Here is a 25,675-nt window from a genome sequence, read left to right on the forward strand (position 1 = left end):
AACTTTGGAGGCTAAAAATGGGGATTTTGGGGGTGGGGGGCCCGGGGGGGGCATTTTGGGGGGGGGGAAGAGAGGGTTTGGGGGCGGAATTATGGGGGGTGCCCCCCGTAGAATAAAACCACGTGCAGGGCATGGGGGCGTGGCGACGGCCGCTGAGGCGCTTCCCTATTGGCTGCGGTCTCCGCCAATGGGAGGGCGGGGAGGGGCGGGCGCGCGAGTGACGGCGGCGCCGCGGGGTTAAAGCAGGAGCGCGCCCCCCCCCCCCCCCCCCCAAGCTGCTTCGGTGGGGTAAAAAACACCGGTTTTGGGGTAAAACCAACTTTTTTAAGGTAAATTTCTCTGTACGAGATGAAAAATGCTCCTTTTTGAGGTAAAACACTCCTCTGTGCGGTAAAATGTGCCTTTTTTGGGGTAAAAACTTCTCTTTTCTAAGGTAAAATGTACTGTAACGTTAAATAATCCTTTTTGAGGCAAATCCCTCTTATGTTTGAAGCATTTCCTAAGGAAAAACTTCCGGTTTTTAGGAAAAAAAACCCTCTTACATCATTTTATGCCCGTTTTTTGTGGTTTGCATCTTTTTGGTGTGTTTTAAAACCTGCATTTTTGATGAAAAGCGTCTTTATTTCGAGGAAGAACCTTCTTTTTCCCGAAGAAAACCCGGTTTTGTCCGTTTTTCACACCAAACCTTCCATCTATTTTGACTTTAAAAATCCCTTTTTTTGAGGAAAAACCCCTTTTCTCTCTCCATTTCCCACACCAAACCATTTATTTTGATTAAAAACCCCTTTTTTATCCATTTCCCACTCCCAACCTTCCATTGACTTTGAGTAAAAAATCCGATTTTTGATGAAAACCCCCTTTTTTGTCTACTTTTGACTTAGAAACTCCACCTTTTTTGAGGAAAACCCCCCTTTTTCAGGCCGTTTCCCACCCCAACCCATTTGCTCCGATTAACCCCCTTTTTTTGGGTTAAAACCCGCCGAAATCCCCTCTTTCCCCCCCATTCCCCCCCTTGGCTCACCCCGCCCCGGCACAAACCATCTCGTCCCCGAGCTCCTCCTCCGCCGCCCGCGGGGCCTCCTCATCGCTGTAGAGCGCGGGGGGCGCGGGGCGGCGCCGCGTGAGCAGATCTGCGGCTGCGCTCTCCAGCTCGTCCAGCGTCATCGCGCATGCGTCAGCGAGCTCCCGCTTGGCCACGGCCACGAACTTGGGGTCCCGGGCGAAGAGCCCCAACCCCTCCGAGATGAGGACCTGCGGGAAGGATGGTGCTGAGCGCCCCCATTGGGGACCTGCGGGAAGGACGGTGCTGAGCGTCCCCATTGGGGACCTGCGGGAAGGATGGTGCTGAGCGCCCCCATTGGGGACCTGCGGGAAGGATGGTGCTGAGCGTCCCCATTGGGGACCTGCGGGAAGGATGGTGCTGAGCGTCCCCATTGGGGACCTGCGGGAAGGATGGTGCTGAGCGCCCCCATTGGGGACCTGCGGGATGGATGATGCTGAGCATCCCCATTGGGGACCTGCGGGATGGATGGTGCTGAGCGCCCCCATTGGGGACCTGCGGGATGGATGGTGCTGCGGGAAGGATGGTGCTGAGCGCCCCCATTGGGGACCTGCGGGAAGGATGGTGCTGAGCGCCCCCATTGGGGACCTGCGGGAAGGATGGTGCTGAGCGTCCCCATTGGGGACCTGTGGGAAGGATGGTGCTGAGCGTCCCCATTGGGGACCTGCGGGAAGGATGGTGCTGAGCGCCCCCATTGGGGACCTGCGGGATGGATGGTGCTGAGCGTCCCCATTGGGGACATGCGGGATGGATGGTGCTGAGCATCCCCATTGGGGACCTGCGGGAAGGATGGTGCTGAGCGCCCCCATTGGGGACCTGCGGGATGGATGGTGCTGAGCGCCCCCATTGGGGACCTGCGGGAAGGATGGTGCTGAGCGTCCCCATTGGGGACCTGCGGGATGGATGGTGCTGAGCGCCCCCATTGGGGACCTGCGGGATGGATGGTGCTGAGCGTCCCCATTGGGGACCTGCGGGATGGATGGTGCTGAGCATCCCCATTGGGGACCTGCGGGAAGGATGGTGCTGAGCAAGGGGATGCTGCAGCCCCACATCTCCCCTTTCTGGGGAGAAAACTGCTCTTTTTACTCTTTTCAGGAACAATCGCTCCTGTTTGAGTGAAAAACCTTCATTTTCTTGAGGAAAAATCGTCTATTTTGGGGGGAAACCCTCAATTTTGGAGGTAATCCTTTTTCCTAAGGAAAATCCCTCCCTTTTTTTGAGGCAAAAATCCACCTTTTTGGCCATTTTTTTCTTCTCCATCAAACCTTTTTGAGGAGAAACTGCTCTTTTTGAGGCAAACGGAATCAGAGACTCATAGAAGGGTTTGGGTTGGGAGGAGCTGAGCCTCATCCAGGTCCAACCATGGGCACCTCGCTCCAACCTGGCCAGGACGGAGCATCCCAAACCTTCTCCATCCAACCCATCCCAGTGTCCCATGGAGCAGAACTTCCTTAGATCCAGGCTAAACGTTCCCTGTTCCCGTTTCACCTCATCATCATCTGATGGAGGGACCCCTCCAGCTCCCTTCAGACCCTTTCCTGAGGACAAAACTTCCCTTTTTCGAGGAAAACCCCATTTACGTTCTTTTTTTCCGTGTGTTTTGCTTCTTTGGGGTTTTTCTTTATACCAAACCCTTCCTTTTCCTGACAAAACCCCTTTTTTGCCCATTTTGGACAGAAACCTCCCATTTTGGGGGGGGAAAACCCCCTTTTCTTTGCCATTTTCCCTTTGGGATGGATGGTGCTGAGCGGGTGACACCGCACCCCCCCCCATGCACTCACCGCCTCCACCAGGCTGTCGGCAGAGCCGCGGGGCCGCAAGTGGAGCGCTCCGGGATCGGGATCCCCTCGGTCCCGCAGGATCCATCGGGATAACGGCGGGAGGCTCCCGCCGGTCCCCGGGTCCTCCACCAGGAGCAGCGGCGCGTACAGGACGTGGCCACGGGGCGGCGCTGTGCCCCAGGCGTGCGAGGAGCCGCGGCGCCACGTCTCGGAGCTACCGGAGCCCTGTAGGGAGAAGGCGGGGGGGGGGGGGGTGTTAATGGGGGGATCCCATTGGGAAAAGGGAAGCCGGTTCTGGGGTTCCCAATGGAAGGAGGACACGGAGCAAGGGCACGGGGAGGAGGCAGCAGCATCCGGATGGAGCCAGGCTGGGAGCAGTCACAGGGTGGGAAGGGGATACAGGGATGCTGGAGGGGTCCCTCCATCAGGGTTGGACACGGGGTGATGGGGTGAAATGGGAACAGGGAACGTTTAGCTTGGATCTAAGGAAGTTCTGCCCCATGAGGACACTGGGATGGGTTGGACGGAGAACGTTTGGGATGCTCCGTCCTGGCCAGGTTGGAGCGAGGTGCCCATGGTTGGACCTGGATGATCCTCAGCTCATTCCAACCCATTCCATGAGGACACTGGGATGGGTTGGATGGAAAAGGTTTGGGATGCCCCATCCCTGCCAGTGTCCAAGGCCAGGTTGGAGCGAGGTGCCCATGGTTGGACCTGGATGATGCTCAGCTCATCTCCATCCCATAGGAGAACCAAGCCAAGGGTTGGACCTGGATGATGCTCAGGTCATTCCCAACCCATGGGAGAACCAAGCCAAGGGTTGGACCTGGATGATGCTCGGGTCATTCCCGGCCCATGGAGACCCAAGCCAAAGGGAGCCATGGTTGGGATCCTGGCGTACCTGGGGCCGGGCAGGGTTGTAGGTGCCTGGGATGGGCTCATCCTCACAGCTCCCCTGGCGCCGCAGGCACTGGATGGTGAAGGACGGCTTCCTCCCTATGGGGTGCCATGGGTCAGGCACTGCCCCTATGGGGCTCCCCCCTTTTACCCCACTGTGTCCCCCCCACTCTTACCTGCAGGGGTCGGTGGCAGGAGCCGGCGCCTCTTAAGCTGCTGCCCCTCGCTGTGGAGGGCGAAGTGCCGGGGGGGCAATGGCAGCGACCCCCCCCGCGGCCCCTCTGCGGGCCCCCATAGCCTGGGGATGGGACAGAGCATCAGGGGCCGGTCCTGGGCCCCCCCCCGGAGCAGCGATGGGAGGTGGGGGCCCCGGTACCTGTCCCTGCCCCGGCGGCGTGGGGCTGAGCCCTCCAAGTCCTCCTCATGGCTGCCGGCCCCACGGTCCCCCCCCAGCTCCTCTGCGTCGTCTGCAGGGGGGGACGGCTCCTCCTGGACCCCCCCATCCGAGCGCCGCCTGCACAGAGGCCGTTGGGACCCCTCTGCTCCATTGGGGACCCCCACAGTGGGGGGACCCCAACATTGGGGTGTCCCCCCCCCCAGTACCTGCTGAGGAGGGGCGCAGGGTCCTCCCCATCGGGGGGGTCGCAGCTGGGGCCGGGGGGGGTTGGAGGCGGGGGGCTGGGGGCGGAGCCATAGAGAGCCTCGGGAGCCTGTGGGGAAACGGGCGGGGGCTTGTGGGAGGGGCCTGAGCCAACGGGAGTGACCAATAGGGGAAAGGGTGTGGTCAGGAGGGGCGTGGCCTACGGAAGGGGCGGGGCTTACGGCGTAGGTCCGCGTTTCCTCCTCGACGGGGTCGTTCTGGGCGTCCTCCCCCTCCAGGTCACAGCTCAGCGCCCGCCGCATCTCGGGGCCCAGCGCCTGCAGGGTCTGCAGCCCAGCCTGGGGGGGACAGGGGGGGAAATGGGACAATAAGGGGGGGATATGGGGTGGAGAAGGGTGGGAATAGGGAGGAAATGGGGAGAATATGGGGGAAATGGGGCAATAGGGGGAATAGAGGAGAATGGGGGGAATAGGGGGGGAAATGGGGTTTAAAAAGGGGGGAATGGGGGGAAATTGGGAGAATATGGGGGAAATGGGGCAATAGGGGAAATAGAGGGGAATGGGGGAAATGGGGGGAAAAAGGGGAATGGGGGGAAATTGGGAGAATATGGGAGAAATTGGGGGAGAATAGAGTGGAATGGGGGGAATGGGGGCAATTAAGGGGAAATGGGAGGAAAAAAGGGGAGAATAACGGGGAAATGGGGCAAGAGGGAATAGTGGGAGAATGGGGGGAATGGGGGAAAATAGGGAAATGGGGCAAGTAGAGGGGAATGGGGGGAAATGGGGAGAATATGGGGAAATAGAGGGAAATAGGGGGGGAATGGGGGGGGAAAGGGGGTGTCACCCACCCACTCACCCGAGGGACCTGACCCCTGGGGCACCCACCTGCAGCGCACACTCATTGCTGGGCCCAGCGTTGGGACCCAGCATCCCCCTTTCCTTCCGCCTCCGGAACTTGCGGAAGTAATCCTGGATCAGGAAGGTGGCGTAGAACTTGCCCACGGTGACCTCCTCCTCTAGGGTGGGGGGCACATGGTCAGCGGCACTTGGAGGGCAGCAATGTCGGGGGGGGACCCACATCAACGCTCACCCTCGGGTGGGGGGATAACCTCATCCAGCAACTTGGGCTTTGTCCTCTTCCAGATCTTCTTGACCACAGCGCGCAGCTCCTTGTTGGCCACATCCAGGTTCCCTTTGGGAATGGGAAACATGGAATATGGGGCTGCCCCATATCACATCCCACTGCCCCACATGGCCTCCCCCCCCCCGCCCCAACCTTCTGTCTTGATCTTGAGGGAGGTGCGGACCAGGGCGAAGAGGGTGGCATTGAAGGTCACGGTGCCATCCGAGTTCAGGGGCATGTTCATGGCCACCAGGCGCTGTGGGGAGGGGGTTATGGGGGGCTGAGCACCCCACTGAACCCTCCCTGATGTGGGGTGAGCCCCACACACTGACCTTACAGGCGACACGGTGCGGGCAGAGCTTCCCAAAGCCCAGCGGGGGCTGGATGCGGCGCAGCAGCGTCACCACGTCCAGGTGCTTGATGCGGCCTCTATAGGGCAGGGATGGGGGTCACAGAGTGGGGGGGTGAGGGGCTTGATGCTGTGCCCCCCCATCAGGGGGTCCCATTGACAGACCTGGCCGCGGGGTCGTACTCGGACCAGACGCGTTTGAACTCATCAAGGTGATGGGGGCCCAGGATGGACCAGTCGCGGGTCAGGTAATCAAAGTTGTCCATGATGACAGCCACGAAGAGGTTGATGATCTGGGGTGGGGGGGGCAGCACCGGGATGTTGGGGGGTGGGAGCCCTTCGAGGGGCTCTTGATGTGGGGCAGGGCTATGGGGCTCACCAGGAAGGCGCAGAGCATGAAGAAGCTGATGAAATAGGCGATGGCGAAGTTGCTGCCGCAGGTGAACTCCTCGCCGGGGCCCGCGTCTGACTCGGGGTCGCAGCGCTTGCCGGGCAGGCTGGCCAGCATGATCTCCTGCCAGGCCTCCCCCGTGGCACACCTGCGGCCCCACACATCAGCGCTGCCCCATGGGCACCCTCCGCCACACGGAGTGGGGCCAAGGGAGCCCCATAGGGACCTAAGGGTGACTCCTCCTGGACCTGACATGGGGCAAGGATTCCCATAGGGCCCCTGTGGCCCCACAGTGGCTCCATAGGAGCCATGGGGGAGGCATGGTGAGGACCCAAACCCCATAGAGAGCCCATGGGGATCCCATAGGAGGACCCAGAGACCGCCCCATCTCCCATAGGACCCCCACAGAAACCCCCCTGGATCCCAATAAGCTTCCCCCAGAGACCCCCCCCATCTCCCATAGGGCCCCCTGGATCCTATAGGATCCCCCCATTCCCACCTGAAGAGCAGCAGCACGGCCTGGGGGAAGGTCTGGAAGTTGTTGTTGCGGTTGATCTGGGTCCCATCCTGCAGTGCCACCTTCCCGAAGGTCTGGGGTGGGGACACAATGGGATAAGGTGGAGGGACAACAGGATAAGGGGGGGACACAACAGGATAAAGGTGGGGGGGGGCCTTACCTGCATGCCAATGACAGCGTAGATGAAGAAGATCATGGCGATGAGGAGGGCGACGTAGGGCAGGGCCTGGGGGGGGGGCAAAAAGGGGGTACATGGGGAGCAAAGGGGGGTTAAATGGGTGTAAATGGAGGGGGGGGGTGTCCCTATGTGTCTCCCCCCCCCCCGAGGTGTCACCTGGAAGGACTTGACGAAGGTCCAGAGCAGTGTGCGGATGCCTTCGCCCTTGGAGAGCAACTTCACCAAGCGCATCACTCGGAAGAGGCGGAAGAAAGTGATGGAGATGCGGGAGCTGTCCTCGGAGCTCTGCAATGGGGAGGGCATTGGGGGGTCAGGGGGACCCCAAAATCAAGGACACCCCCCCATAAAGACCCCCCCCCGTACCTCACCGACGTGCCCCCCATTCTGGTGTGCACAGGAGTGATGGTGGCGATGGATGGAGATGGATGTGAGTGAGGAGAATGGAGATGGGGGGGACACCATGGACCCAACACAACGTCCAGGCCCCCCCACCATGGCACAGGGTGACTCACGTTGACCTCGGTGACGGCGATGTCCACGACGCTGCCCACCACGATGAGGGCATCGAAGGTGTTCCAGGCGTCACAGAAGTAGTGCTGGGGAGGGGGGGGCACATCTTGGTGTGACACCCCCCGTGTGTGGCACCCATGTGTGCCCCCCCTCCTCGTCGCCCCCTTACCCGTGGTTTGAAGGCGATGATCTTGAGCACCATCTCCACGGTGAAGAGCCCCGTGAACACCATGTTCAGCAGATCCATCACGTAGTTGAAGGGCTTCGACTGCTCATAGTGCTTTGGAGGGGGTGGAACAGGTCCTTAACCCCCCCTTTAATGTCCCAAACACCCCCCTTTGGTGTGTGTGTCCCCCCCCCAAACCTGCACAGCCAAAGCGATGGTGTTGAGGAGGATGAGGACGAACATGATGTACTCGAAGGCGGTGGAGTTGACCATGGCCCACACCCGGTACTGGCTCCGGTTCTTGGGGATGTAGCGCCGCAGCGGTTGTGCCTTCAGAGCGTACTCCACGCACTGCCTCTGTCACCGGGACACTGTCACCAAGGACCACCAACAGCGGGTGACAAAGGGACATGGTGATGGTGATGACGGTGGTACCTGGTTCTTATCCAGCTCGCAGTTGCGGTACTCGCTCTCGCCCTGTGCCCGGAAGGTGATGATGACGAAGCCCACGAAGATGTTCATCATGAAGAAGGCGATGACGATGATGTAGACGATGAAGAAGATGGAGATCTCCACCCGGTAGTTGTAGATGGGGCCTTGGTCCTCAGCGTTGGCGTCGATGGCTTTGTACAGCAGCCTGAGGGGGTGGTTGGGTTGGGGATACCAAAGGGATGGGGGCACCAAAGGGATGGGGGCACCAAAGGGATGGGGGCACCAAAGGGATGGGGACACCAAAGGGATGGGGACACCAAAGGAACGGGGGCCCCAAAGGAATGGGGGCACCAAAGGGATGGAGACACCAAAGGGATGGAGACACCAAAGGGATGGGATGCCAAAGGGATGGGGACACCATAGGGATGGGGACACCAAAGGGATGGGGGCATGGAGAGGGGTGCTGGACCCGTCAAGGTGGGGGTGAGGGTGCTGAGTGGTGGGACACTCACGCAGGCCACCCCTCGAAAGTGGACACAGTGAAGAGAGCCATCATCCCCGCCAGCACGTTGTCGAAGTTGAAGTCACTGTTGTGCCACAGGCGCTCCCGCACCGACGGGTGGGACACGTCCCCGTCCTTGTACACCAGGAATGTGCCCCTGGGATGGGGACACCACAGGGATGGGGACACCACAGGGATGGGGACACCACAGGGATGGGTGCAACTCTCACGTTGGGTGATACTCACTCCAAACTCCCACTTGGGCTACACTGACACTCAGCCTGTACTCACACACAACTACAGTCACACTCACACAACTACACCCAGCCCCCACACACTCACATCCACTCTCATGGCTACACTCACACTACTACGGCCTCAAACTACACTCTCTACCTACACTCACATTGAAGCTACACCTCCACTCACGCTCAGCCTACACTCAGCCTCAAGATACACTCAGTCTCTATACTCACAATCTACAGTCAGAACTACAGCCCCACTCCGGCTGTACACACCCTACACTCAATATACATTCATGCTGCACTCAGTATACACTCATGCTGCACTCAATGCCCCCATTCCCACTGTACCTACACCCTCACTCACACCTAGGGGGTCAGTTTGGGGGGGTCAGGACCCACTTGCACTCTCCCGGGGTGTGTTTGGCCTCATCGGTGCAGCTGTAGAACTTGCCCTGAGGAGGTTTTGGGGGGTCAAGGGGGGGTTTGGGGACCCCCAACCCCTCGAGGGGGTGTTGGGGACCCCTTAAGGGGGGTTTAGGGGGGTTCCCCCCTACCTTGAAGAGCTGTACCCCGATACAGGCGAACATGAACTGTAGCAGCGTGGTGACGATCATGATGTTCCCAATGGTGCGGATGGCCACAAAGACGCATTGTACCACGTGCTGGGGGCAGGATGAGGCCGTCAGGACCCCCCCCTTCCCAGTGCCCTTCCCAGTGCTCCCAGTGCAGCACCTTGAGGCCTTTGGCACGGTTGATGGCTCTAAGGGGCCGGAGGACGCGCAGGACCCGCAGGATCTTCACCACAGAGATGGCGCTGGAGCTGCAGGGGACACCAGTGCCTCCCAGTAACATTCCCAGTGCCTTCCAGTATCCCCAGTGATGCTCCCACTATCCCCACTGGAGATCCCAATGTCCCCAGCGCTGTTCCCAGTGCCCCCATTGGTGATCCCAGCACTCCCAGTACCACTCCCAGTGCTCCCAGTGCCCCCCAGCTCACTGGATGCCAAAGGAGATGAGGGAGACGCTGACCACCAGCAGGTCCAGGAGGTTGAACCAGTTGCGGCAGAAGGAGCCTTTGTGCAGGAAGGCGCCAAACGCCGTCATCTGGGGGAGGCCCCGAACCCCAGCATCAAGAGGGGGTCCCCCCCTTCCTGAGACCCCCACCAAAACAGGAGGGGGGACCCCCAAATCCCCCCCCGGCACACCTTGAGCAGGATCTCCACAGTGAAGATGGAGGTGAAGGCATAGTCGAAGTAGCCCAAGATCTGGGAGGGGGGGGAAATGGGGTGACTCCAACCGCCCCCATGTCCCCCCAACACCCCTCATCTCCCCATGGCCCCCCTAAACCCTTCAGCCCCCCCAAACTGCTCCAAGCCCCCCCTGCACCCTATCCCAATGGGTCCCCAGTGGGTTTAGAGGTGAATTATTCCCCCCCCCCATCCCAGTTCATCCCAATGTGCCCAGTATCACACGTGGTTGCGGGGGGAGTGGGCACGGACGGGGTCCTCAGCTGCCAGGGAGACGCTGCTGAGGATGATGAAGACCAGGATGAGGTTGGTGAAGATGTGGTGGTGGATGAGGGCGTGACAGCGCACCCGCAGCCTGCAAGCAGGGCTCCCAGTCACTCCCGCTTGCCCCCCTGTGTCCATACCCCCCTCCCCAGTGCTCATAGGTTCCCCAGCCCAGCCCCAGTTGCCCTTAAGGGGACACCAGCTCCCATCCCTACATCACACAGTGCCCCCCCAGTGCTCCCAGTTTGTCCCCTCCCCATGTCCCTGGTGCCCCAGTTCCAGCCTCCAGTATTCTTAATGCCCTCAGTCCCAGTCCTCCCAGTGTTTCCACTGCCTCCATTCCCAGTGCTCCAATCCCATTGTTCCTGGTGCTCCAATCCCATTGCCCCCAGCGCTCCCAGTGTCCCCATCCCCATCCCTCCAATCCCATTGCCCCCAGTGCTCCAATCCCATTGCCCCCAGCGCTCCCAGTGTTCCCATCCCCATCCCCATCCCTCCAATCCCATTGCCCCCAGTGCTCCAATCCCATTCCCCCAGCGCTCCCAGTGTCCCCATCCCCATCCCTCCAATCCCATTGCCCCCAGTGCTCCCAGTGTCCCCATCCCCATCCCTCCAATCCCATTGCTCCCAGTGCTCGCAGCGCCTCCCAGTGCCTTCCAGTGCCCCCATTGTCCCCCATTGCTCACGGGTTGGTGCTGCTGAGCAGGAAGAAGGCGCTGCCCTCGGGGATCGGCGCCACTTTGGCTTTGGGGGGGGGCTCCTCGGGGGGCTCCACTTGGGACCCCCCCAGACTGTCCCGGTCCCCCCCAGCCTCATCCCCTGCAGGGACCCAGTGTTGGGCTCTGGCACTCCATAGGGACCCCACAGAGACCCCTGGGGGGGGGGCACTGACCTTCCTCACTGCCCCCCCCCTCCTCATCCTCCTCTTCCTCCTCTGGGGGCTCCCCTTCAACCTGGCGGGGGGACAAAACGGGAGTTGGGGGGGCGAAGGGGGTTGGAAGAGGTGTAATTGGGGGGGTGCACACTTATTGGGGGGGACCCCTCCTGTTCGCACTCACCTTCACACTCACATCCTGGCTCCCTGTGGCAGCTTCCACCTCTCCAGCCTTTTCCCTATGGATAAGCAGGGGGGGTAAGCCCCAGGAGACAGGTTTTGGGGTGACACCCCCCCCAAAGGGACCCGGATGTTGGGGTGTCCCACACATACACACAAGGGACCCACTTTTTGTCCCCCCCTGAGTTGATGTTGTCACCATCGGCCAAGTTGTCCACAGCGATGGCCAAGAAGACGTTGAGGAGAATGTCTATGGGAGGGGAGGTTAACCAGTGCTCCCAGTGCAACCCAGTGCTCCCAGTGCCCTGGCCCCTACTCCAAATCCCTCCAGTGACCCCATTCTCATTCCCAATCTCTCCCAGTTACCTCCTGCTCCATTCCCACTCCCTCCCAGTTACTCCACACTCTGTTTCCAGTCCCCTCCAGTGACCCCCTGCCCCATTCCTAGTCATTCCCATTTACCCTGCGTTCCATTCCCAGTCTCCCATTTCCCCCTGCCCCATTCCCAGTCCCTCCCAGTTACCCGGTTCTCATTCCCAGTCATCCCATTCTCATTCCCAGTCCCTCCCAGTTACTTCACGCCCCATTCCCAGTCCCTCCCAGTGCACGCACAGTTCCCGCAGATGAAGAGGATGACGAAGTAGATGCACACCAGCATCCCGGGAAAGACAGGGCCTCCATAGGCCATGATCCCATCGTACATCACCGCGTTCCAGTCCTCTCCCGTCAGGATCTGCAAGGAAGGGGGACCCCAAAACCTCAGCCTGGGCCCCCCCCCAACTGCTCCCAGTGCTCCCAGTACACTGCCCCCTCCCATCTCCTTCCATCAGCATCACCCTGCAGTGACAATGGGGCTCATGGGCTTTGGAGTGCCCCATGGGGTGGCCCCATCAGTTTGGGGTCCCCCCCATGTTTCATGGTCCCCGTGTGGACTTTGGGGCTCCCCTCCAGATATTGGGGTCCCTCGTGGCCTCGAGGTGCTGTGTGAGGTGTGTTTGAGGTCCTGGGTGCTATTAGGGGGCTATGGCTGGGCAGGAGGGTCCTGGAGGATATGGGGGGGGGTCCTGGGTGCTAGTGGGGTACCATGGCCGGGGGGTACCTGGAAGACAGTGAGCAGAGCCTGGGGGAAGGTGTCGAAGGTGCTGCGCTTGGTCTGGGTCTCATCGAAGCTGAAGCGGCCCCCGAAGAGCTGCATCCCCAGGAGGGCGAAGATGATGATGAAGAGGAAGAGCAGGAGCAGCAGGGACGCGATGGACTTCATGGAGTTCAACAAGGAGCCCACCAGGTTGCTCAGCGACGCCCAGTGCCTAACGGGTGACACCGGGGTTGGCGGTGGTGGTGGTGATGGTACCAGAGGGGTGACAACGGCCGCTTGTCCCCTCACCGCGTCACTTTGAAGACGCGCAGGAGGCGGACGCAGCGCAGGACGGAGATGCCCAAGGGCTCCATGGCTCCTCGCTCCACCAGCGCCGTCTCCAACACCCCCCCACACACCACGAAACAGTCGAAGCGGTTGAAGAAGCTGGTGAAGTAACAGGCGGGGCCCAGGGCGTAGAGCTTCAACACCATCTCGGCGGCAAACAGCGACAGCAGCGCTTTGTTGGCATAAGCTTCAATGGAGGTAGGGGGAGAGGAACAGGCGGTTGAGTGAGGGGGTTAAGGACCCTTGCGCTTCAAGACAGGTTGTGGGGTTGCACCTTGCGTCTGGGTGAGCCAAGGGGGCTGCCCGTGGTGCTCGGAGGCGATGGTGAGGGTGTTGAGGAACACCAGGAGCAGCACGGTCCAGTAGAAGGAGACGGATTTGACGGCGCTGCGGCAGCGCCGGCGCCACAGGCGGTTCAGGCGGCGCAGGCGGCGGCTGGGGGGGAGCATGGGGGGGGGGGAAGGGGGGTATAGGGGGGGTGAAGGGGCCAGGCGGATGTGGGGGTACAGGGGGGTGGAGGGTACAGGCAGACATGGGGGTATTTTGGGGGTTATAGAGATGTTTGGTTAAATGGGAGATGCTGGGGAGGGGACTTGGGGGGACCCCACTGTGTGTGTCCCCCCCCCAACTCACCAGAATTTAGTCTTCGTTATTTTGCCCCTGGGGAGGGAAAAGCACAGTTACCCCCAAAATTTGGGGGGGTCCCATGGGGGTGGCGGATTTGGTGTCCCAGGAGGGGTACTGGGGGCTATGGTTGGGCAGGAGGGTTGTGGGGAGGGTCCTGGGTGGTATTGGGCAGATGGGTCAGGATAGGGGGTCTATGGAGGTCCTAGGGGCATTGGGGGGTCCCAGAGGCTACGGAGGGGTCTCAGAGTCTATGGGAGATATGGGAGAGGGGCACGAATGGGACAGGAGGATCATGGCAGGTTATGGGGGACTGGTCCTGGAGGCTATTATGGGGTATTTGGGAGGCCATGGGTGGAATGGGAGAGTCATGGGGGTTATGGGGGGGTCCCAAGGGCTATGGGGGGACTCCGGGGGGGTTTCATGCTCACAAGCAGCGGTCACAGGCTGTCGGTTGTGCCTCCTCCTCACCCACTGTCTCGGTGTTCACCGACGTGGTCTCACTACCAGGAAGACTGGCTGGGGGCGGGGGGGGGGTCACAAAGCTCAGCACCCTGTACCCGGGGGGGGGGCACCCCAAAACACTGTGGACCCCAATGGGGCCATTACCATGGGTGTCAGTGGAGTGACTGGTGTGACGCAGCCACTTCAACCGCGGCTTCCTCTTGCCCATCAGGTCCTCAGCGGTCAGGCCTGCAGGGTTGGGGTGCTGAGGACTTTTGGGGGGGGCCCCCCTGTGATACCACCCCCCCCTCCAAACCCCCAATTTACGGTGCTTCTCGTGCTCATCCTCATCCCCTTCCAGGTCCTCGGCCTGGGTGATCCATTCCATGTAGCCCCGGAGGTCCTCTTCCAACTGCTGCTTCTCCCGCAGCTTCTGGAAGTCACCGCGGGCTTTGGCCTTCTCACGTTCCTTGGAGAACTCCCTTTAACGGGGGTCATACATGTGAACACCCTCCCCCAAACATGCTAACAACATGCTAAGGACATGCTAACGCTGCCCTCACCCGCTCAGCACCCCCAGCACCAAGTTGAGGACGAAGAAGGAGCCGAAGATGACGAGGCTGACAAAGTAAATCCAGGGCAGCTCGTGGCCCATCGCATCCTGCATCTGTTGGGGGGGGGATATGGGATGATGGAGGGTCCAAGGTTGGACCTGGATGATCTTAAGGTCCTTTCCAACCCAACCCATTCCATGATTCCATGAGGACACTGGGATGGGTTGGATGAAGAAGGTTTGGGATGCTCCATCCTGGACAGGTTGGAGCAAGGTGCCCATGATTTGAACTGGATGAGGTCGAAGTCCTTCCAGTTCAAACCATTCCACGCTTCTATGAGGACACTGGGATGGGTTGAATGGACAAGATTTGGGATGCTCCATCCTGACCAGGTTGGAGCAAGGTGCCCATGGTTGGACCTGGATGATGCTCAGCTCCTTCCAACCCAACCCATGGTACCAGTGGGGGTCTCACCCAGTAGAGGACATCGGTCCAGCCCTCCATGGTGATGCACTGGAACACGGTGAGCATGGCAAAGAAGAAGTTGTCGAAGTTGGTGATGCCACCATTGGGGCCCTCCCAGCGCCCCCGGCACTCGGTGTTGTTCTGCAGGCAGGCCCGGCCGTGCCCCGAGAACGCACATGGGGAGGGGTCGTCCTCTGATTCCAGGTCTGGAAATGAGGTGGCAGCACCCAAAAAATGGGGCTGGGGGGGCGCCTTGGGGTGTCATGGGGGGGTATTGGGGGACTGGAGGTTACCACATGGTGGGGCTAGGGGAGATAGAGGGGTTTGTACAGAGTGAGGGGGGGTCATGAGGGGGGCCTGGGGGTCTTAAGGGTGTTGGGGGGGTCAGGTGCTCTTACTGTGGTGTTACTGGGGGGTCCCAGGTGTTGGGGGGTCCCAGGGGACTTGGGGGGGCTCAAGGTGTTGGGAGAACCAAGTGCACTTAGTTACTGGGGGGTCCCGGGTGCTGGTGGGGTCTCAGGGTATTGGGTGCCCAAGTGCCCTTAGGGGGGTGCTACTGGGGGTTCTGGGTGCTGGGGGGGGCTCAGGGTGTTGGAGAGCCCAAGTGCCCTTAGTGGGGTGTCACGGGGGGGTCCTGCTGTTGGGTGCACTCAGGTGCCTTGGGGGGGGGGTCTCAGAGTGTTGCAGGGCCTCATTGGGGTGGTTTAGGGGTGCTGGGGGGGGTCTGAAGGTTCTGGGGGGCCCAAGTGCCCTCTGTGGGGTGCTGAGAGGGGATCTTAGAGCCTTAGGATTTGGGGGGTGCCCCAATTGCCCTCACTGGGGGACCCAGACCCCTTTTGGCAGGGGGGGGGATCCCAGTCACTGGTGGGGGTGCCCCCCCCACTTACCAGACCCAATGAAGAAGCAGGTCTTGTGCATGCGGCCGATGAAGAGCTCGAGGCCGATGATGGCGTAGATGATGATGACGAAGAGGACGAGGAGCGCGATGTGCAGCAGCGGCACCATGGCCTTCATGATGGAGTTGAGCACGATGTGGAGGCCTATGGGGAGAAAAAGGGGAGGGGTTTGGCAGGAGATATTGGGGGAGCACCCCCAAATTCCACACCCCCCCCCCCCATATTGATCTCACTGGGGACACCGGAGACAAGGCGGAGGGGCCGGAGGACGCGAAAGGCCCGGAGAGCTTTGACATCAAAGCCCCCCGGCTTCCCACTCATGTGATGAGCTTCTCCGGGCTTGTGGGATGCCTGCTCCAGGATCACACTGAAGAGCCTTGGTGGGGGGGAGAAGAGTTAGTTGGGGGATGAGATGTGGGGTGGGGGGCACTGAAGGGGTTTGGGGGGTCTGGAGGTGTGGGGGGGGGCACCCCCCTAATGAATTGAGGGGGGCTATAAGTAAGGGGACCCCAAAAGGCTTGGGGGGAGGCTTAGTGGGGGGGGGGGTTGGGGATCTGAGGTGGTAGATTGGGGAGGCAGATACCTAAAGAGTTTGGGGGGACCATGGGGGGTTTTGTGGGGCTGGGAGTGGAGGGGGGTAAAGGGGGGACCATGATGAGTTGGGGGGGGGGTGTCTCTATGGGACACAAGCAGTTTCGGGGGTTCACCCTAATGAATTGAGGGGGGGGTCTAAGGGGGGGCACTATGAGGGGAATCCAGTAGGTTGGGGGGGCTCAGTGGGGGGGCTTTTGGGGCTCTGAGGTGGTAGATTTGAGGAGGAGGACCCTAAAGATGGGGGCTGGGAGTAGAGGTGGGTAAAGGGGGGACCATGATGATTTTGGGGGGGGTCTCTATGGGACACAAGCAGTCTGGGCGGGGGGGGCAGACCTGAATCCCCCCCTCCCTGGGGACAAATCCTCACCCCACGATGACAATGACGAAGTCGAGCAGGTTCCAGCCGTTGCGGATGTAGGCGCTGGGGTGCAGGACCAGCCCATAGGCGATGATCTTCAGGAAGGTCTCCACTGTGAAGATGATGAGGAACACGTACTCCACCTGCTCCTAAAGGAGGGGGGACACATGGTGGAGGTCAGGGGGTGGCACAGAACCCCCTTCTCCTGGGCGACCACCACCCACCCTGGTGTCTCAACGCCCTTCCCAGGGGAGCAAGGGACAGTGGAAGTGGGGACCCCCCCTTCAGCTCAACACCCTTCCCTCCATCCCCTCTACTGGGGCGCACAAGGGACACTGGCATTGAGGACCCCCCCTTCAACCCACCAGCGCCCTATTTTATGGGGGGACAAACAGTGGAATTCGGGGCCCCCCCTCAACCCAGCACCCCCTTTTCTGGGGGGCACAAGGGACATTGGCATTGAGAACCCCCCCACAAGATGGTCCCCATCCTTCCCAGCACCCCCTTTTCGGGGGGGGGTAGAACAAGGAAGAGTGGAATTGGGACACTCCCCCCCAACCCTTCCCAGCATTCCCTTATCCCAGAGCAGCTAAGCCAGGATTAGCACCCATCCAGGCACTGGATAAGAAGCTTATGGCAATGGCATATGTGTGTGCGAGGGGAACAGGCATGGGGACACTGGGACCAGGGGAAGGCAATGGGGGGGTCTCCCTCTTTTGGGGGGATCCCCCTCTTTTTGGGGGCGGTGTCCCTCTCTTTTGGTGAGGGTCCTCACCAGGTTGTGGTTGGCAGCATTGGAGTCATCCTCAGGGAATGGGATGTAGACCCCCAGGGCCACGCAGTTGGCGAAGATGGTGGCGAGGATGAGGATGTCAAAGGGCCTGGGGTGAAGGGGCAGCAGGTTGGAGAGCTGCCCCCCAACTTGCCCCCCCCCTTCCCCATGTGTGTGTCCATCCCCCCCCCCCAGTGAACTCACTTCCACTCCACGATGCTGATGGCTGCCCGGCGGATGGGGTTGTTGAGGCGGAGGCAGAAGAGGGCCCGGGGGGAGCGATGGACCCCCCCGGTGCCCTGCCCCTTGTGCTTGGAGTGGGGGGGGCGCCGCTGGCGGTGACCCGGGGGGGTCCCTGCACCCGCTGGACCCCCATTGCCTTCAGCCATCGGCCACCCCAGGGGCTGCCCCATGGCATCGGGGAAGGGTGGCAGCCCCTTGGGGGGTCCTGGGGGGGGGAGGAACCAGTCAAAGACCCCCCCAAAACCTTCCTAAAGCCCCCCCAAACCCCATTCCCCAACCCTGGATCCCCACATACACAGAGACCTGCTCCCAACACCCGCATGCCATAGACCAGGACCCCCACATACCCTCACAGACACCCCCCCTTCATCCCAAGGACCCCAATATCCCCCCTAAACCCCCCCCCCAGACCCCAAACTCACCCTCTCCATTCTCTTCTGACTCGGACATAGTGATGGGGGGTCGGGGGGGGGGGCTGGAGCTCTGGGGGTACCTGGAGGGGATCGGGGTGGTATTTTGGGGGTGCCTTGGTAGTTATGGGGTGTTTTAAAGGTACCTATGGGGGAGGGGGTGTTCTGAGGGACTTTCAAGGGGATTTGTTGGGGTTTGGGGGCATTTAGGGGATGGAGAGGGGGGTATCTGCAGGGGGTGGGGGGTATTTGAGGGTATTTAGGGGAGGTTGGGGGTATTTGGGGGGGTTTGGGGGTATTTAGGGAGGGTTTAGGGGTATTTAGGGAGGGTTTCGGGAGGTTTGGGGGTGTTTAGGGCGGGTTGGGCTATTTAGGGGTGTTGGGGGGGGTTAGGGGTGTTTTGAGGGGGTTGGGGTGTTTAGGGAGGTTTAGGGGAGGAATGGGGTATTTGTGGGGGGTTGGGGGTATTTAGGGAGGGTTTGGGGTATTTAGGGGGGGTTTGGGGTATTTAGGGGGGGTTTGGGGGGTTTAGGGGTGTTTCGGGGGGTCCATCGGCACTGGGGTAGCTCCAGGGCTCGTCCTGCAGCGTCCAGCTCCTCACTGGCAGGGGATTAAAGGCTTAATGAGGGATGGGAGGGCGGCGCTGAGCACACACGTGTGTGAGGAGAGAGGGAACAGGCGTGTGTGAGAAGACAAGGGAGGCTCCATTGCCCCTCACAGCCTCCATTACCCCTCACGGCCTCCACTGCCCCCTCATGGTCCCCATTACCCCCTCACGGCCTCCATTACCCCTCACAGCCTCCATTTGCCCCCTCACGGCCTCCATTGCCCCTCACAGCTTCCATTTTCCCTCACTAGGCCTTATTACCCCTCACAGTCCCCATTATCCCTCAGTCTCCATTGGACCCTCACAGCCTCCATTGCCCCCTCACGGCCTCCATTACCTCTCACGGTCTCCACTGCCCCCTTACAGCCTCCATTGCTCCCTCACGACCTCCATTGCCCCTCACGGTCTCCGTTGCCCCCTCACAGCCGCCACTTTCCCGCCCTCGCACCCCCTCAGTTTCCCGCCTCTCGCCGCCTACAACTCCCATCATGCCCCCGGCTGCAGCCGCCACGGCCGCGAACTACAACTCCCGTCATGCCCCGCGCCCCCCCGCCTCGGTTCCGCCGCCGTCCCCGGCTCACGTGACTGGCGGTGGGGCGCGCGGGTAAATCGGGGTCCCCGCACTCCATACACCCCCCCCATTAGGATTTGGGGGTGTCCCCCCCCAAAATATCCTCCCAACATGGAGGAGGTGGATAAGATCCTGATCCATTCCCTACGGCAAGCGGGGACGTGAGTGGGGGCAACGGAGGGGGGGGGTGTTGGGGGCCTCTGGGGCGGGGGGGGGATTTGGCGGGCTTTGGGGGCACTGAAGCCGTTTGGGGGGGTCTGGGAGGGGATTGGAGGTGTGGGGCGGGGACCCCCATAAGGAATTGAGGGGGGACAATGGGGGGGACCCCTGGTGGGTTTGGGGGGGGGTTCAGTGGAGGGGACCCCAAAGCGTTTTGGGGGGAGTTTGGGGGGGGCCCCCTTAAGTGCTGTGAGTGAAGATTTGGGGGTCCCTGCATGGGAATAGGGGGGATCCTGATGGGGGGGGGGTGTCTCTATGGGCACCCAGGGTTTGGGGGTGCTCTGGGGGGGTCCCCATGACTGTGCCCCCCCCAGAGCGGTGCCCCCCGAGGTGCAGAGCGTGCGGGACCTCACCCCGGAGCTGGTGGTGGAAGCTGCGGTCCGGTGCCTCCGGGCCGTGAACCCCACTTTGGGGGCCCCCCTGAGCCCTCTCCTGCCCCCTGGCATCTCCGCACGCTTCCGGCTCGCTTCCGACCTGGCGGCTGCCTGCCAGGTACCCAACCCCCCCCGAAACAGCCCCAAATCCTAAGGGGGGGACCCCCCAAAATGATGGGGGGACCCGCGATTTGCCCCCCCTTAGAGCTGGGATTTGAGGGTGATGTTGGGTACCACACTTTGGTACCCCGCTAAATACGCCTATATCTTAAAAGGGGACCCCATAAATGATGGGGTGACCCCCAATTTCTCCCTCCAGAAACTAGGATTTGGGGGTGATGTTGGGTACCACACATTGGTATCCCCCCCTAAATACCCCCCTATCTTAAAGGGGGACCCCAAAGTGATTGGGGGACCCCCAATTCTCCACCTTGTCATCACCAGGAGCTGGGGTTCGGGGGTGATGTTGGGTACCAGACCTTCCTCTACAGCTCCGAGCACGACACCCGCCGCCTCCTCCTCTTCCTGGTGGAAAAGCTCCCTCGGGATGAGAGCGAGAGCGGGACCGAACCCCCCGGTAGGGATCTGGGGGGGTCCCCAAGGTGATTGGGGGGGGGGGGGTTATAATGGGGGGATCCGAGCATCCTAATGCCCTTATTCCCAAGGGAAATCTGGGGCTCTGCTCCGAGCCATTGGTGCCCGCATCCGGGAGCAATTGGGGACCCCGTGGGTGCCCCCCCTTTGTCGCACCCCCCTTCTGCAGCGCCTGCAGGTGAGTAGTGCCCCCCCCATACTATTGGGGACCCCCCAAGTTATTGGGGACCCCTTTTAATTGCGGGGGGGGCATTAATCCATTCATTAACCCTTAGGGCACAAGTCGCCTCCATCCCTTCACTACCTGCCCCTTAGTCCTGCCCCAAAGTGGGGGCCCCCCAGGTAAGTGCTATGGGGGGGGATTTGGGGGGGGTCTTTTGATGTAATGTGCTCACCCCCCCCATCCCTATAGAGGTGCAGGAGTATTATGGGGGTGCTGCCCCCCCCGTGCCGGCGCAGCCCCCCCTTCGCACCAGGACCCCCCCAGCTTTGCTGGAGACCAGCATGGCCCAGCTCAGCGCCCGCCATGACTGGGAGGCTGAATGGGGGGGGCCCGGCTTGGCCTCTCGTCTGCCCCCCCAGGTAAAGCCCCCCCTCCCCCATTTAGGGTGAGGTTTGGGGGTCCCTGTGGGGCTGACACCCCCCCCTTTTCTTTCCCCCCCCCTCCCCATAGGAATATGTGGGTCGGAAGCGGCTCCGTGCTCGGCTCCGGGCCCTGGAGCCCCTGCGCCAGGCCTGCCCCCCCCGGCCCCCAGGCCCCCCCTTGGACCCTGCATGGCTCCAAGAGGCTTTTGGGACTGGGGGGGCTGGGGGGGCCCTGCCAAAGGGGTCCCGCTTCACCCGCACCCAGCACCTGACCCATGAGCAGGTGAGGGGCTGGACTTGGGGGGTCCTGGACTTGGGGGGCCAGGGGGTGGGTTTTGGGGTGTCTCCCCCTCCGGAATCTGACCTGCTCCATCCTATAGGACCCCCAGATCCTGCTGCAGCAGATCCAGACGGCTGCAGAGACCCAGCACCCGTCAAAGAGCGCTGAGGAGGTGAGATGGGGATGGGGGTGTTCACTCTGGAGCCTACTGATGGCCACAGCCTTGTTCTGGAGCCTACCAATGGGTCCACTGGGGAGTGTTCACTCTGGACCCTACCAATGGGTCCATTTTGGGGGGGTGTTCACTCTGGAGCCTACTGATGGCCACAGCCTTGTTCTGGAGCCTACCAATGGGTCCACTGGGGGGTGTTCACTCTGGACCCTACTGATGCCCACCCATAGGACGCAGGAGCCCGTCAGGCCAGTGAGGAGGCAGCTCTGGAGCAGACCCTGGCCCAGTTGGATGCTGCCATCAAAGGCTGCTGGGGGGAGATGCGGGATGCTCAGCTCAGCCTCACCCAGGTGGGTACCACAGGAAGGTGATGGAGGGGGGGTTTTGGGGACGGGGGGTGGGTTTTGGGGTACCCTGCTGATGTTTGCCCCCCCCAAAGGCAGAAGCAGAGGTGCAGCAGGGCCGCTTGGCCCTGGGGGGGCGAGAGGATGCTCTTCGCTTGAAGCAGCAAGCAATTGAGCTGCTCCCTGATGCTCAGAGCAACATGGCCAAGCTTCAGGTGAGGCTTTTTGTGGGGGGAGGACCCCCAAAAACTGGGGGGGGGTGTGTGCATTTGATGCTATTTGAGGCCATAAATGGGGGGGGGGGTTTACTATAGAGGTGAATGGGGGGGAAGGAGCGTTTTGGGGTGCCCTGACCCTGTTCCCAGCTGGTGGTGGAGGCGAGCGGGCGCCGCATCGTCAGCCTGGCGGGGCAATGGGAACGGCACCGGGGCCCCCTCCTCGCCCAGTACCGGCACCTCCGGGCCCTGCGGGACTCAGCCCAGGTAAAGGGGGGGGCTCTGAACCCCACTTCTTGGGGGGGGGCACAGGGACCCCTTCAGGGTGGTTTGGGGGTCCTTGGGGTCCCTTTAGTGATGCTTTCGGGGTCCCCAGTTCCCTCCTTGGGAGGTTTTGGGGGCCCTGGGTCTCAATTTGGGTCCATTCCCAATGGTTTTGGTGCTCCCATTCCCAGTGATTTTTATGCTCCAGTGTCCCATTCCCAATGGTTTTGGTGCTCCATTGTCTCATTCCCAATGGATTCACGGCTCCCATGTCCATTCCCAATGGTTTCGATGCTCCCATGTCCCATTCCCAATGGTTTTGAGGCTCCAATGTCCCATTCCCAATGGTTTTGAGGCTCCAATGTCCATTCCCAATGCTTCTGAGTCCCTCTCAGGGGGTTCAGGGGTCTCTGGAACCCCTTCCCAATGCACTTTGGGATCTCTGCCCCCCGCCATGGATTTGGGCCCTCCCTGATCCCATTTCCCCTCATTCCAGCTGGAATCATCCCGGCGCCTCTCGGAGATCCGGACCCTGCACGAGCGGAGCCGCTCGGCCGCGGATGAAGCCCGGCGCAAGGAGGAGCTTTACAAGACACTGGTGAGCTCCAGCTCCGGCTGTACCTTCCCTATGGATGCGCTTCCACCTATCCCTGTAGATACACTTGCATTTATGCCCTCTCTATGGATGCAATTCTATATATGCCTTCTCTATGGATCCAATTCCATCTTTTCCCTATGGATGCAATTCATTCTATTCCTTCACTATGGATGTAGTTTTATGTATCACTTCCCTATGGATGCAATTCCATCTTTTCCCTATGGATGCAATTCCATCTATCCCTATGGATGCAATTCTGTATATCCCTTCTCTATGGATGCAATCCCATCTATCCCTATGGCTGCAATCCCATCTATCCCTACGGATGCAATCCCATCCATTCTTATGGATGCAATCCTGTCCATTCCTGTGGATACAATCCCATCCATCTCTACAGATGCAACCCCATCTATCCCTATGGATACAATCCCATCCATCCCTATGGCTGCAGTCCCATCTATCCTCTCCCTTTGGAGGCAATCCCATCCATCCCTATGGCTGCAATCCCATCCTTCCCTACGGATGCAATCCCATCCATCCCTATGGATGCAATCCCATCCATCCCTTTGGATGCAGTCCCATCTATCCTCTCCCTTTGGATGCAATCCCATCTATTCGCTCCTTATGGATGCAATCCCATCGATCCCTACAGATGCAGTCCCATCTATTCTCTCCTTATGGATTCAATCCCATTCATCCCTATGGATGCAATCCCATCCGTACATATGCAATGCCATCCATCCCTATGGATGCAATCCCATCTATCCTCTCCCTATGGATTCTATCCCATCCATCCCTATGGATGCAGGTGGCGGAGCTGGAAGCGCTGCCCCGCGACGTCTCCCGCGCCGTCTACACCCAGCGTATCCTGGAGATCGTGGGCAACATCCGGAAGCAGAAGGAGGAGATCAGCAAGGTTGCGGGGGGGGCCCATGGTCATTAATACACATTGGGGGGGGGGCAGAGGGTTTGGGGGTACCCCCAAGCCTTTTGGAGGGGTTTGGGGTCCCTAAAGCAGCTTCAAAGGGAGCATCTTTGGGTGTTGGGTACCACTGGGCCCTAAGGGGGTGTTGGGGGGGGGATTTGGGGGTGCCCCACACATGATGGGGTCCCCCCCCCCCAACAGATCCTGGTGGATACGAGGGCGCTGCAGAAGGAGATCAACTCCTTGGTGGGGAAGCTGGAGAGGACGTTCAGTGTCACCGATGAGCTGCTCTTCAAGGTGGGGTGCCCCACACTTGGGGGGCTCATATACACTTGGGGGGCTCTGTGTCCCCTCTATGGATGACCCTATTGGAAAGGGGTGAGTTTGGGGCACTGGGACCCCCCCCCCCGCCACTGTCGGTTGTGCCCCCCAAATTGTCCCCTGTGGTGCCCCCCCAAATGTCCCTTTTGCCCCTCAAGTTGTCGCTTGTGCCCCCCCCCCCAATGTCCCCTGTGCCCCCCAGGATGCCAAGAGGGACGAGGTGGTGAGGAAAGCCTACAAGTACCTGGCAGCTCTGCACGAGGTAATGGGAGGCTATGGGGAGGTTTTGGGGTGCAGATGGAATTGGGGGAGCCCTGACCCCTCCCCTTTTCTGCCCCCCCCCAGAACTGTGCCCAGCTCATCCGGACCATTGAGGACACAGGCACCATCCAGAGGGAGATCCGGGACCTGGAGGAGCAGGTGGGGGTTTGGGGGGCCCTATGGGGGTCCCCACATCTACTGGGGGGTCCCCAGTGTCTATGGGGCTTCAATTGACTTGTCCTGTGTTCCCCTATCTCTGTGTCCCCCCCCAAACCTTTGACCCCCCCAACCTTCACCTCCAAACCCTTTGTGCCCCAAACCCTTTGACCCCCAACTCTTTGCCCCCCAAACTTCAACCCCCAAACTTTTGCCCCCCAAACCCTTTGTACCTCAAATTCACCCCCAAACTCTTGCAACCCCAAACCCTTTGCCCCCCAAACTCTAAACTCTTTATTGCCCCAACTCTCTGCCCCCCCAAACCCTTTACCCCCAACCTTTTGCCCCCCCAACCCTTTGCACCCCAAATTCACCCCCTAAACCCTTCACCCCCCAACCTTTTGCCCCCAAACTCTTCACCCCAAACCCTTTGACCCCAACTCTTTGCCCCCCCAAACTTCAACCCCCAACCTTTTGCCCCCCAAACCCCCTTTGCCCCCAACCTTTTGCCCCCCAAACTCTAAACTCTTTATTACCCCAACTCTTTGCCTCCCCAACCTTTTGCCCTGCGAAACCCTTTGCACCACAAATTCACCCCCTAAACCCTTCACCCCCCAACCTTTTACCCCCCAAACTTCACCCCCAAACCCTTTGCCCCCAACCCTTCCCCCCCCATTTCCCACCCTTTTGCCCCCCATTCCCCCCTTTTCCCCCAATTTCTCCCCCATTCCCCCCCCTTTGACCCCCAACCCTTACCCCCCTCTTTTGCCCCATTCCCCCCCTTTTTTTGCCCCCCCTTTCCCCCCCCAGATCGAGGCCGAGACCAGCTCCAAGCCCCCCGCCAGCCTCGAGCGCATCCTCAGCGACTGCCGGGCGCTGCGGGAGGAGAACGCGGCGCTGGCGGCGCGGGCCCGGCGCTGACCCCGCCCCCCCAACCCCGCCCCCCTAAGCCCCGCCCCCAAACCACGCCCCTTTAAAACTCCGCCCCCCCCCCATTGCGGGGCCGTTTCTGAGCGCATCCAATAGAGCCCAATGCAGCCGTGGGGGGGCCGTGTTCATTGCAATGAGGGGGGGGTTTATGGGGACCCCC

At 60.8% G+C, this 25,675-nt stretch overlaps 2 protein-coding genes across 2 annotated transcripts; one reads left to right on the plus strand and one right to left on the minus strand.

The window, feature by feature from the left end:
- Window positions 1-1,017: 1,017 nt before the first annotated feature.
- CACNA1F (calcium voltage-gated channel subunit alpha1 F) lies at window positions 1,018-18,139 on the minus strand (the record flags this gene model as incomplete). The annotated part of the gene is given in 47 exon segments (XM_080635799.1): window positions 1,018-1,251; window positions 2,842-3,066; window positions 3,743-3,837; window positions 3,915-4,036; window positions 4,115-4,252; window positions 4,342-4,448; window positions 4,561-4,677; window positions 5,224-5,354; window positions 5,429-5,530; window positions 5,615-5,717; window positions 5,794-5,890; window positions 5,976-6,103; window positions 6,190-6,349; window positions 6,701-6,792; window positions 6,879-6,944; window positions 7,053-7,181; window positions 7,409-7,533; window positions 7,536-7,686; window positions 7,771-7,929; window positions 8,008-8,209; window positions 8,517-8,663; window positions 9,151-9,203; window positions 9,306-9,413; window positions 9,484-9,571; window positions 9,749-9,855; window positions 9,957-10,016; window positions 10,224-10,353; window positions 10,949-11,081; window positions 11,155-11,215; window positions 11,321-11,375; window positions 11,485-11,566; window positions 11,929-12,049; window positions 12,416-12,623; window positions 12,701-12,926; window positions 13,014-13,174; window positions 13,373-13,399; window positions 13,795-13,882; window positions 13,973-14,056; window positions 14,135-14,289; window positions 14,371-14,474; window positions 14,836-15,032; window positions 15,714-15,866; window positions 15,956-16,098; window positions 16,684-16,823; window positions 17,450-17,555; window positions 17,651-17,894; window positions 18,112-18,139. Coding segments are annotated over 47 exon segments (5,892 nt in total).
- A 1,170-nt stretch (window positions 18,140-19,309) lies between these two features.
- CCDC22 (CCC complex scaffolding subunit CCDC22) lies at window positions 19,310-25,506 on the plus strand (the record flags this gene model as incomplete). The annotated part of the gene is made up of 17 exons (XM_080635800.1): window positions 19,310-19,438; window positions 19,811-19,988; window positions 20,315-20,447; window positions 20,536-20,642; window positions 20,740-20,806; window positions 20,877-21,046; window positions 21,138-21,332; window positions 21,430-21,501; window positions 21,732-21,851; window positions 21,941-22,060; window positions 22,211-22,327; window positions 22,821-22,922; window positions 23,731-23,838; window positions 24,049-24,144; window positions 24,371-24,430; window positions 24,514-24,588; window positions 25,396-25,506. The coding sequence occupies exons 1-17, from the start codon at window positions 19,389-19,391 to the stop codon at window positions 25,504-25,506; spliced, it is 1,881 nt and encodes a 626-aa protein (XP_080491926.1). The 5' UTR covers window positions 19,310-19,388.
- Window positions 25,507-25,675: the final 169 nt, after the last annotated feature.

This window comes from Psittacula echo (genome assembly GCF_963264785.1).
Source record: "Psittacula echo genome assembly, chromosome: 28".
Taxonomy (NCBI): domain Eukaryota; kingdom Metazoa; phylum Chordata; class Aves; order Psittaciformes; family Psittacidae; genus Psittacula; species Psittacula echo.